The 11,707-nt window shown below is 36.6% G+C and overlaps 1 protein-coding gene across 6 annotated transcripts; it reads right to left on the reverse strand.

Annotated features, from left to right (window-relative positions):
* Positions 1-1,135: 1,135 nt before the first annotated feature.
* Positions 1,136-10,125, reverse strand: TTLL4B (Tubulin tyrosine ligase-like 4B). 6 transcript variants are annotated; one of them, XM_036358683.2, is made up of 11 exons: positions 10,060-10,125; positions 7,585-8,196; positions 5,776-6,337; positions 5,318-5,692; positions 5,050-5,236; positions 4,695-4,865; positions 3,762-3,886; positions 3,246-3,685; positions 2,735-3,178; positions 1,762-2,012; positions 1,136-1,690 (listed from the first exon to the last, which is right to left on the reverse strand). In XM_036358683.2, exons 2-10 carry the CDS (start codon positions 8,173-8,175, stop codon positions 1,854-1,856), a joined length of 3,054 nt encoding a protein of 1,017 aa, XP_036214576.2. In that variant the 5' UTR covers positions 8,176-8,196; positions 10,060-10,125; the 3' UTR covers positions 1,136-1,690; positions 1,762-1,853. The 6 variants fall into 6 exon arrangements, with proteins under 6 accessions (XP_036214576.2, XP_036214574.2, XP_036214572.2 ...); XM_036358681.2 differs by having other exon boundaries at positions 9,936-10,071; XM_036358679.2 differs by lacking the exon at positions 10,060-10,125 and adding an exon at positions 9,577-9,725 and having other exon boundaries at positions 5,776-6,325.
* Positions 10,126-11,707: the final 1,582 nt, after the last annotated feature.

Raw genomic sequence — 11,707 nt, forward strand, 5'->3', positions numbered from 1 at the left:
GTACATACGAGTGCTCAGTGAGTACATACTAGTGCTCAGTGAGTACATACGAGTGCTCAGTGAGTACATACGAGTGCTCAGTGAGTACATACGAGTGCTCAGTGAGTACATACGAGTGCTCAGTGAGTCGATACAACAACCAATCAATCAAAACCACATAATAGGTATTCTTGGCTAATTATTCAGTTGTAGCGGGGTAACCAATTCATTTGTGGTTATTAGGTTATATGTTTAGTGTATTTTGGAAGTGATTTGGTAATGCGTGTTTGATATTGTATGCAAATAGTATATTCAGCAAAAAAAACTACTACACTACAATGAAGAGGCTTAAATTTACGGCCTTTTGAGAGGGAGATTCCATGCATTTTTTTTTTTAATTGTTATAACTTATTTCATTTCATGCAATATTAGCGTGATAAAATTATATATTATGAATATACAATTTCTTAGTACAAAAGGCACAAAATTTAAGCCTTCGTAAGTATAAGTGTTGAAAATCGTCACTTACATGAGCACATATTGCCATTTGTTTGAAATTTTGGGGGTGTATCACATATGGAGATGATAGTATGTAATGTTGATTGTTGCTTTAGTATTTTATGTTGTTGTAAGTGATATGAAAATTATTGTAGTTAAGTTGATTGTTGTACATATATATATATATATAATAAAGTAGAGTTTTGTAAATTACAGCTACTGCATGTGGTGAATATGAGTTAGAGGTGAATATTTTTTTTTTCAAAAATGTTTATATAAAAGTGTCACGCTGATGTCTGGTTGATATATTTACATCATTGTTGACAATTATCGCTATGGTGAAAATTTTCGTTCGGTTTTTAAGCTGTAACCAATGTTGTAACATATACCTGCATAACTTTAAGCTTTTTAGACGTTGTCGGAGTGCGGCACACCGTTACTGGCACAAATTACGGTTTTTTGTTTGCTGCTGTTGCCACCTATACACTTTTTTGTATATTATTTTTAAATTTTTAATTTTTTTATTTTTTGTTTTTTGTGCTTCTAAAATTTTTTTTTGTTTGGTTTGGTAAATTTTCTATTTTTTTATTACTTTTTTTGTAATATTTCTATTTTTTATAATTTTCTTATCATTTCAAAAATAAAAAAATTAAACAAATAAAATCAAAATCATTATTTTTAGTAATTATTTATCGCGCATTTACATACACACATACATACATACACTGATCTATGTATAAATTCGTGCTTACCTTTTTGTTTAAGTCTTTCGTTTCGTTTGTTTTTGATTTACACTTTTTTTAAAATATCCTTAGCAAAATACAATTTTATATTCATAATTAATATTAGCATTAGTATATTCGCATTAGTTACTAGTTGTTGTTATTATTTGCAGTGTGTGTTTTGCACAAGATTTAACATTGTATGTAAGTGTGGCTAAAGGTATGTTGTTGTTTTAGTATAGTTGTTGATGTTGTAGTAGTAGTACTTAATATAAAGCGCGTTGTTTCCTATGTTATACATATTCCAAAAAAATTTACTAAATTTCAATGACTTCAATTTGTTGTGACTTGATAATCATTTGCGTTTAAATTATACAATAATGTGTGTTGTTGTTGTTTTTCTCTTGCAGTTTTTTGTTGTATTACTTTTCAATTAGGTATTTGTTGTTGGATAGCTAAGCTCAGTCTTAGTTCCTTACTCTCACAGTTAGCTGCAAAGAATTTAATTTATTTTTATTACTTTTGTATATGTGTAAATATGTCTGTTTGTATGTATGTGTACCTCTGTGCGTAAATTCCACTCAGCGTTTGTACATTTATTTGGCAAATGTCAATAGAACATGCCACACGTAGCATGAGCAGCAGCAAGCGTTTCTAGTGTTGCGAACGCACGGATGTGTCCGCCGTTGATTCGGGTGAACCCGCTTTGGAAGCCAATGCGCTGTCGCCGGTTGTATTGTTATCGGGTACAAGTGTAATTTCGCTCTTCTTTTGATGCAACATATCGATTTCGGTTAATGCCACATCGGGTTCCTGCGGAATATGAGGAAAATATTTTTGGTATTGTTGTTGAAACAAGTTCTCAGATACTATTTCAGGGACATCTAAAGACGGGTGCAGAAAGCGAGCACCATTTACGCAGGAAAGAGGTGTTAAAGGAGGGTATTGTTGTTGTTGGCAGAAAATATCTCTAAAGTAATTTGGAGAAGTGCTGCCGAGTTGACAATTCTTGGTCGGGTAAAAGTTCAGGTACTTTCCGGTTACGTAGACCCAACTGTCGTGTGAACAGGAATTGTGGGCCTTCGAAGGGTCTTGCAACAAGGATGTCTCTCTCGAAATTGGGGCTATTATGGTAAGATTACTCGAAAATCTAGAGACGACTTTTGCTCTTGTCTTCAAAGGACATTATCCTTAAGAATAGAGGTGAAAAAATGTTCATTGGCCTTCTCTGTTCATTCTTCTTCGTCTTGTTGGTAAACAATGATCATCGTGGACTTCGTAAGAAAAAATATTGAACTCCTTACAGCGTAAAAGCAATGAATTCTAATTCTGAAAGTGATTTTTAAGCAGTCAACAGAATATGTGGTAAGTGAAATCTCTCAGGTGGCGGAGAGTTTTCAAATATAGAAATTCACCACATTTGAGGGGAGATTTTCATAATACTAAACATTTTAATGAACAATTGGACTCAGCTGTTCAGTGAAAGTAAAGAAAATTCAATGAATATTACGCGCTACTGAAATTCAGTTGCTCACCTTCTCCAAAGCCGCATCGGATACATTCAAATGATAGCCTTCGGTGCAATAACGTTTCAGCAATTCAATGCCTTCTGCACGATAATCAGCATAACGTGTTTCCCAAGCGTCCAGCAAGCGATTATAGTAACGTGGATTGTCGATAAATTTTAGGTAGGTATGTGTGTCGGCGGTTGGAAAGATGCGTTCGAGTGGCGCACAGCGCACATTCTCATCCTCGGCAATAATTAGGCAGCGTACATCGTCTGGCAGTAGATTGGCGAGTATGGGTTCGAGGTATTCTTCGCGAAATTCAATTGAACGATTAGTGAATTGATTGTGTTTGCGCACCTCTTCGGCAGTGAGACAGGTGGTGAAGATGCGCTTATCATGGCACAGTGGGCCCGTCAGATTCAGCTCTTGTTGTATGTCTTTTTGTTGCTTTTCATTAAGTTTTGGCGGCACCTGCGCAATTTAAGTGTAGGATTGAAGGTTAGGTATGCAAATAAAGGATAAAATTTCGAGTATGCACCTGATAGAGCGCTGTGTTCAACACAGCCTGTATGAGTGGTCCTTTCACGTGCAAATCCAATGGCAGTTCTGAGTGCAGGGACGGCGATATATTAATTTCCAACAACCATGGTACTAGATTCTCATCCAGCAAAACATCGAAACCGAATAGTTCAAAACAATTATAACGAAAATTAACATTCTGACGATACATGCGATTCAGGCCCGATTCACCGCTAACAATCGCTTTAATCACCAAATTACGCAATGTCGCCCAGAGACGTTTCGTATTCACGCCACGTGTCTCCAAACATGACCACAGCGATTGTAGTGTCCATTTGTGACCTTGACAGGCATTGAAATCTTCGTTTTTCGAATAGTTTTGTGAGAATTTATTGATGCTATAATTTGTTAGATGCATGCAACGATCATCGAGACTAGTCAGCTCCGAGCTGTACTTAACTGCGGGAGTTAGAAGGTGAAAGTATTATAATTGTGGACTTGTATATGTTATGTGTGACATGAGGAAGGTACTCACCTGACGCGAAACGCGCTAAGCCATCTTTGTACATATATATTCGCAAGGGATTTATCGATGTGAGCACCACATAAATACGCATATCAAATTTGCTATCGTTGATAAGCAGTGGACGCTCGATATATCTGAAAAAAAGAAATATATATATATAAATTATTAGTTATTAGTAACGAACATTGAATTTTGCCGAACCGAACATTGGATATACGATCAAATACAAATACTTAAAGAGGGGTAAAAATCGATTTTTTGTTTTTATATTTTCAAAGTTTAACTATTCAAGAATATTTCTACGAGAGTATTTTTGAAAATTTAAATTATTTTCGAAGATATAGATATTTTACTGACCCGGCCTCCAAACTGGTTCGGCTGGGTCTAATCGAACAAAAGACTTTACGCGAAACTTTAAGGGGGTATTCTGTGTAAATGCCCGAATTTTAGGCCTTTTTCGGACCCGATAAAAAAAAAAAAAAATATTTTCACCATAAATATTTTTATATGTTTTTTATTGATCTTTAAAGAGTACAAATCGATTATATTTCCAAAAAAAAAAATATTAAAAAAATTCCATGCCTGCAAAGTGGTAGTAACTGATAAAAAAGTTTCTAAAAAAGTAGTTAAGAGAAAAACGACTTTAAAGCTCTCGCCGAGCAGCCACTCCGAAAAAAATTAAAATTTCAAAAAATCTTTTTAGGGACATATTCTTACAGGGTTATACTACAATAATATACAAAAAAAAAAGATTTTTTTTATATTTCTAAGCCCCCTTTCTTTAAATGCGGTTTTCTCAAACCAGACTTTTTAAATACAATACCCACAATTTCTCGAATTCTGCTGGAACGATTTAATTCAAATTTTCAGAGAGTCTTCTTTATAGACCTCTCGTTGAGTATGAACTAAATATAATTAGATATCATATATACACACACTTACTTTTGTACTACCAGCGGACGATCTTTTGGGAATTGGCTCCATTTATTTACGATACGTATACCGGTGCCGCGTGCACTTGCTGGCGGTTTCACAATCCATTTTGTCAGCCTCGAAGCATTCTTGGGCCAGACTTGTCGCAGATTTTCCAAATCATCGGGCATTACGTAAGATCTGCAAATGAGCAATAGTTTATTATACTATTTATAACACAATCTAAACGTTTTAAAAGAGGTTTGAAAAACGCCAAAATGCAACAAAAACTTTAACAAAAAAAACCAAAAAAAAAATTTTTTTAAAGTCTACTTAGCAATATCAGCAATTGAGGTTATGTTCTTCAACAATCCTGTTTACTTACTTTTGCATAAAACCAAATTCCTTTTTGCCAAACTTCTTCATATTATTATGTATACTCCGCCACATGCTATCCTTGCGACCGATTCGAAACGAACCCGGCATATGATTGTACTTTTGGTGTGAGCGTATTGTGCGAAAGCCTGGACTTTTCATGTGTTTCTCCCAAACGGCCATCCAGTCGGTGGTGTCTAAGGAGCGGCGTACACAAAAATTATTGTTATAAAAAAAAAATAATAATAATTTATAGACAGAGTTGCATTGTTACGCACTTTTAATAATGCGAAAACCTGAGTTGAGCACCACACGTTTCACTATCTTCGGCATTACCGGACTAAGTTTCCACTTTAGCACACGATGTAATGTTGGCGGCACAGCAGGACCCTTTTCAGCGTGCGATGAGAAATTCAAGTAGGGTGGCACATTTGGAAAAATACTTGGCGACAATATACACTCCGGTTTGTAGTATTCGCTCGCTTCGGTATCGGCTTCGCTATCTTCCGTTACATCGTTGCTCACATGTTCGGGTAGATAGCGTATATTTCTACTTTGGTGTTTTTCATTTAAATCACTAACGAGGTAGAATGGATGACCGGTATATTCTTCGTCCGAATCACTATCGGTATAATCGTTCACATCGTCGATTGCTTTAAATGTAATGGTTGAGAAAATGGAAAATATCTTTGTAAATAATATGGATAATTTGTTGTTTGTGTGGTACACCACTCACCAGCACAAGGATCATCCTCGGGTGTGTTGCCATGCTTGCTGCGATCACCGTCACCGCCTTTAGCTAAAGAAACGCCCACATAAGTTGAATTATCGGCAATTGGATGACGATTATGATAGGTGGTGCGATTATCGTGCGGCATATATTGTGAGGCATAAACGCTAGTCTCATAAGCGGTTGCTGCCGTCTTATTAAGGCCATTTTGCGTTAGCAATTCCGATTTCTTATCATTATGATTAAGCAAACTACTAGCGTGGAATTGATTCACAATGATTTTGTTTAATGCTTTCTGGGTTGGTGCAGCAATGTATGACTTATCGGCAGTGCTTAGGGTAGAGGCGCCGCCATTTATGGCAGCAGCATTGATGGCATTGCTGGCATTAACACCTAGGCCACCACCACCACCACCACCGCCGCCGGCGGCACGTTTGGTTGGTGATAACGAACGCCGTGGACTGCCATTTGTCGGTGTATGCGGGTGAGGATGGGAATGGCGTTTGGTGTTATGCGCAATTAATTTGGACACTCCGACCGGTTCATCGCGTGGTCGCTTCAAAAGCAACTATAGCGTTAGGGCGCATGCACAATGAGAATATAACAAATAAACACGGAACATAAACAATACAGCAACAGCGTCAATTCACGTACGGGATACGCAGGAACATTGTATAACGGTTTTTGTATTAGGTATCGTGTGGTGTGTAGGTATGTGTGCCATTGGTTGTGGAAGGAAGGAACAGAAACACAATCGGTATACAAAAGTTAGGTTAGGTTAGTTACATATAACTGTTATAAATAATTTCAAATGGTTAAAACAAGTATTAAATAAAATATATAATATATTTAATAATAAAATACTAATTAATAACATTATATTTAGAACACTGAATCGATTTGAAAACTGTTGATGGCGTGTTAGAGATCGAAGAAGTATTGCTACAACCGGAAAGACATTTGAGCTTTGACAATAGTAATCAAAACAAGAAATAAGGTTAAGAAAGGGTTGTACCGAAGCCATAATACCCTTCACAAATAAAAAAGTTTCCATACAAGGACTGGATTTCGCTCATTTCTGCGCAGCTTCTAGCGTTGCTTTGAACAACAAGCTATGCCAAATTTTGTGAAGATATCTTGACAAATAAAAAAGTTTCCATGCAAGGACTTGATTCCGATCGTTCAGTTTGCATGGCAGCTACATGCTATAGTGGTCCAATCTAAACAGTTTCTGCAGGGCTTGTAGCCTTGCCTTGGACAATAAGCCATGTCAAATTTCGTGAAGTTATCTCGTCAATTAAAAAAGTTTTCTTTACAAGGACTAAACTTTAATCGTTCAGTTTATATGGCAGCTATATGCTATAGTGATCCGATATCAGCGATTCCGACAAATGAGCAGCTTCTTGAGGAGAAAAGGACGTGTGCGAAATTTTTGATCGATATCTTAAAAACTGAGCGACCAGGTACGCGTATATACAGATAGACGCACGAACATGGCTAAATCGACTCAGCTCTTAACGCTGAACATTTATATATACACTTTCTTGGATCTCCGATGTTTCCTTTTGGGTATTACAAAAGTTGAAAAGATGTTTCGGCCAATTTAAGGATAGGAATCCCTTTGTCGGTATTCAATATCCCCAGAGGGCAGGCTTCTTCAGGCTGAGGTGTTTTCAATTATAAACGCACAAACACTTTTTCGCTTAATATCCCGCTTTCAAAACGATTCAATGAAAACTACTCACAAATAAAAAAAAAACACTAAAATTTGGAATATATATTTGACATACGATATTATTTCACAGCTCTACATACCTGCACGCCGGTCATCGGCGTGGTGACGTCTGCAAAGGACGTTAATGGAGCCGCAGTATTACTACGAATGCTAATCCTATTTGACTTATTCAGCGAGGCATTACTAATTATTGACGGATCTATTGACGGTCCAGTCAACGGTGTGCCACCACCTCTTTGACGTCTCATATTTGTACCATTTAGAATATTGTTGCTATTATTATTGTTGTTATTGTTGTTATGTTCATTATGTCCCGGTGGTACATTAATCATATACTTATTATTCATACTGATAGTATAATGATTGGGTGCATCGATTTTACAACCATGTGGGGTATGAGCGTGATTGTGTGACGAAAGCAAAAGATTCTTTTGCACATACAATTTATCCTTGTACAGTTCGACTTCTTCCAGCCATGATTCATGGAAATCGAGTATTTCCAAACCTTTCGTTTTCACACCGGCATTTTTACCACCAGACGTATTACTACTGGCATTCTCCTTTGTATGAGTGTGAAGATGCGTATGACCATGACCATGACTTGTGTGACCGTTCTCTTTGATTTGATTCGTATTTGGAGGCTGTGGCCTTTTTTCACTAATTGGTGCCATTTTCACTTTGAATTTTGATTTCTGCACCAAAAAGCACATAAAGAAAAGAAATGAGAGAAAATAATATTATGTAGTTAAACAGATAATGTAAAGCAAACACTATTCAGTAGCGCCGAAAAAGATAAGCTTAAAAAAATACACAAAACAAAATTGAAAAAACAAAAGAAAAAGAAAATGACAGACAAATAACGTGAAGGTAATTCAAAAGTAACAACTTGTTGCAATGTCGCGTCGCCTCTGCCACGCTCCTCACTTACTGCAACTGCGCCCACGTTCTCACTCATCGTTCGACGTCGAAAATTAATTGATAAATCCAATACACAGCGTTGAGTAATCTTTCAGCGCGCGATGTGCAATGGAAGCTGTCCCCGTCTATACTCGCGGCGATGATATTGTGAATAACGGCGGAGCGCACAAAAATAACTGAAGCTATTTTCGTGGTAGCATGCCACACAGACCTCTTAGTTAATAATACTAACAATACCAGCAACAAGCCCAAAATAAAAACAATATGGCACGAGCACAAGTATTCGCCTTTCGATTGAGCAATCGAAGCAAATCAATTCTGTACTCTGAATGTCTCGGATGATGCGAACGATCAGGCGCAAAGTAAAAAAATTGAACGCTTAGTGAATTGTCGCAACTATTTACTAAGTGTGCGTCGGTGTGTGCATGTCTATGCAAACGGGCTGTAGATCGTTGCGGGACGGACGTAGTGTTAAGCAAGCAGCAAGTCTGATGCCAATGTCTTAAAATTATCCCAATAAACGGATGAAAAATAGGGATTCCCGCCTACAACAGGTAGACGAAGATGCCAATGTCTGGCACAGTTGAGCAAGCGGCATGCAATTGAGAGCTGACACAGCAACGTTTATTGGTGGCAATGAAGTTCAATGTCACAATTCAGCTGGGGCACGTGCAAAATTAATACACATATTTACAGGTTTACAAATGTGATGACTTACAATTCTATTTTTGTAAGGATGCAATTTTAATTGTGTTATATTAAAATGTATATTCTTTTTTCACTATTATTTATGCATATAGTATTAATTATTTTAATGAAAAAAAAAGTTGTGTGCAGTCAAATTCAATTTAAAAAATCACAGAATTTTAAATATTTTGACTTTTTACTCGAAACTCAAATTACAACTGTTTTGTAAAGATTTGTGTATGCTTGTGTGTGTGTGGGTAGATGAAAACGGAAAAGGGCGCACAAATCCGCATCCGTTCACCACTGTTGGCCAATACAATCGAACATGTTGCAATGTTAGTATATTACAAATACAACAAAAGCAAATAGATTCGCGCAAATTGTCATGCGTTGCCGCTATATTCTTTTCATTTCAATTCTCACAGCTTTCCCCCCACACACTTGAACAAATAATTCAATATGCATACGTTGTGCAAATTGTTGTTGTTGTCGTTTAGTAAATTCCGATTCTTGGCTAGAATATCCATTTCGTAGAAAATATATGCTTCACATATGAATAATGAACTTATTTAAGTGCTAGCAGCGGCACTCTTATTTCTGTATTATTAATAAATTTTTCTATTTTTTGTTTATTACGACAAAACAGTTTGCTGAGAGCATTTTAGTTTGTTGGCAAATGCGGTGTGTAGAGGCGTGACTCGGTGGATTTTTGCCGGCAATGCTGGCGTTTTTGCAGCCACGCTTGATTTTTTTTTTTTTTTGTTTCCCCCTTCCAATTTGACACTGGCACTTTTGTTGCTAATTTCCTATGTATGCACACACTCACCTTCACACTTATGAATCACACACAGTTAATTTAGTTTGTTTATTTATGCTGTACTAAATTTCGAATAGCGACATTGAATATTGAAAATTAATTGAAATAATCTAACAGAATTTCTCGTGCTTACTTTGTCGAAGAGACAGACAAACTTGTGTTTGGCGTTGCCAGCGGCGAATTGTTGGCGGGATTTCGCTGGAAATTCGCAAAACGCGTTGCCAGAATTTATTTTGAGTTTTAATATAAATGAATGTGAAAATTATATCAAAACTAATTGCATTCACACAATTCCTAAACAAATTTTGTGCAATTATTTTAAATAATCTTTTCTGATTGACACATTCCTTAAACATTTGTTCATTTGTAAGAATTTGCATATGTTACTCTCTTTTCTTCCCCTCTGATTGGTGCCACTCTGTAATTTAAAAATGTGAGTTGTAATAGAGCGAAGTTGGTGGCAAAGCTAATACAACAACCCATATTTTGTAGGTTTGAAACAATATATTTGGTTTTTGTCTAATTTTTAGTTCAGAAATGGCAAATAATTTAAAAACATAACTACTTAAAATAAATGTTTCAAAAAAGATTTATACAAATGTTAGATGTGAAAAAATGTTACAGAAAAGAGTTAAAAATATATATGTGTATAATATATATGATATGTATTAAAAAAGTTTTTTTTTAATATATGTTGTGTTTTTTAGATGAAGTAGAAATATTTAAATTTTGAGGAAAAAATTGATGTAACTTTAAATGCAATAAATTAAAATTGCCTCTAAAATAAATCAGTAGGATTATAACCGTATAACAATTGTCTCGGCTCTTCAATCCAATAAAACAACTACGCTAACCTGCTTAGCAAGCTTTTTTGAGCTTTCAAGCTCAGTCTGAAAGTTAAGATTCTGAAAATTTGTTTGCTGAACCCGTCGATTCCGTACCGATATCCAATGTCTTTACCGAGTGCAACAAATTTAAAATATATTTATGGTTACGCAGTTGCTGTTGGTGGTCCATTTTAATACAATAATTTATTAGACAAGCGAATGCTGTGAGATTCCACGATTACACTTTCGCTCAAAACAATCAAATCAAATATTTACCTGAAGTATATTGCCTACTGGCAATAAAATAAACAAACATGTGATGGCAACGTTTCAACCAAAATCCCAAATCGTTAACTTGTCCGCCCATATTTGTAAAATTAACCCATCATTTAAGTCATTGCACAAGCCGCACCGTCAAAAAAACAAAAAAAAAACCGGCTAGAGGCCCGCACAAGGATTCGCTCCGACGCCATCGAGAGCCATCGGCGTGTTGGCAGTGGCGGTTTAGCGCCTGCATCAAAGCGTTGCACAAGCAAGTAGCCAATCAACCAATCACCGGCTACTGCCGCATGACCTACATGTCGGCGGAGTTATCGACAATGCCGCCGGCACTGTGGTCCAGCAGATCCTGCTGATACCTATACATACCTTTATACATATATATGTATATATTGTATATATACATACGCTCATATAAATTCCGTTGTTTGCGTGTAGGTCTTCAGCTGCGGACATGCGTTCGCACCATTTGATTGGTATCTCATCAAAAGCAAAGGTGGCCGCGCGGAAGCCACTCAAAGACATGTTGCACACATGGCGCACCGACAGCAACAACAACAACAACAACGACACCGCTACTTCTTTTGCCGGCTATTGCGTGTATTTATGGCCTATTAAACGGCCATGCTGCCTGCCACATAAATCAGTGGCAAGAGCCGCAGCAAGGCAAGCGCG

This window comes from Bactrocera oleae, chromosome 3 (assembly GCF_042242935.1).
Source record: "Bactrocera oleae isolate idBacOlea1 chromosome 3, idBacOlea1, whole genome shotgun sequence".
Lineage (NCBI taxonomy): Eukaryota > Metazoa > Arthropoda > Insecta > Diptera > Tephritidae > Bactrocera > Bactrocera oleae.

Bases quoted from the DNA above. Each gene is read 5' to 3' on its own strand.
- TTLL4B (XM_036358678.2), bottom strand. From the start codon at position 9,636: ATGGATATTCTAGCCAAGAATCGGAATTTACTAAACGACAACAACAAC. The intron at 5,693-5,775 runs GTGAGTGGTGTA...TTACATTTAAAG, and splicing joins CGAGGATGATCCTTGTGCTG to CAATCGACGATGTGAACGAT. The intron at 3,887-4,694 runs GTAAGTGTGTGT...TCTTTTTTTCAG, and splicing joins CGTCCGCTGGTAGTACAAAA to ATATATCGAGCGTCCACTGC.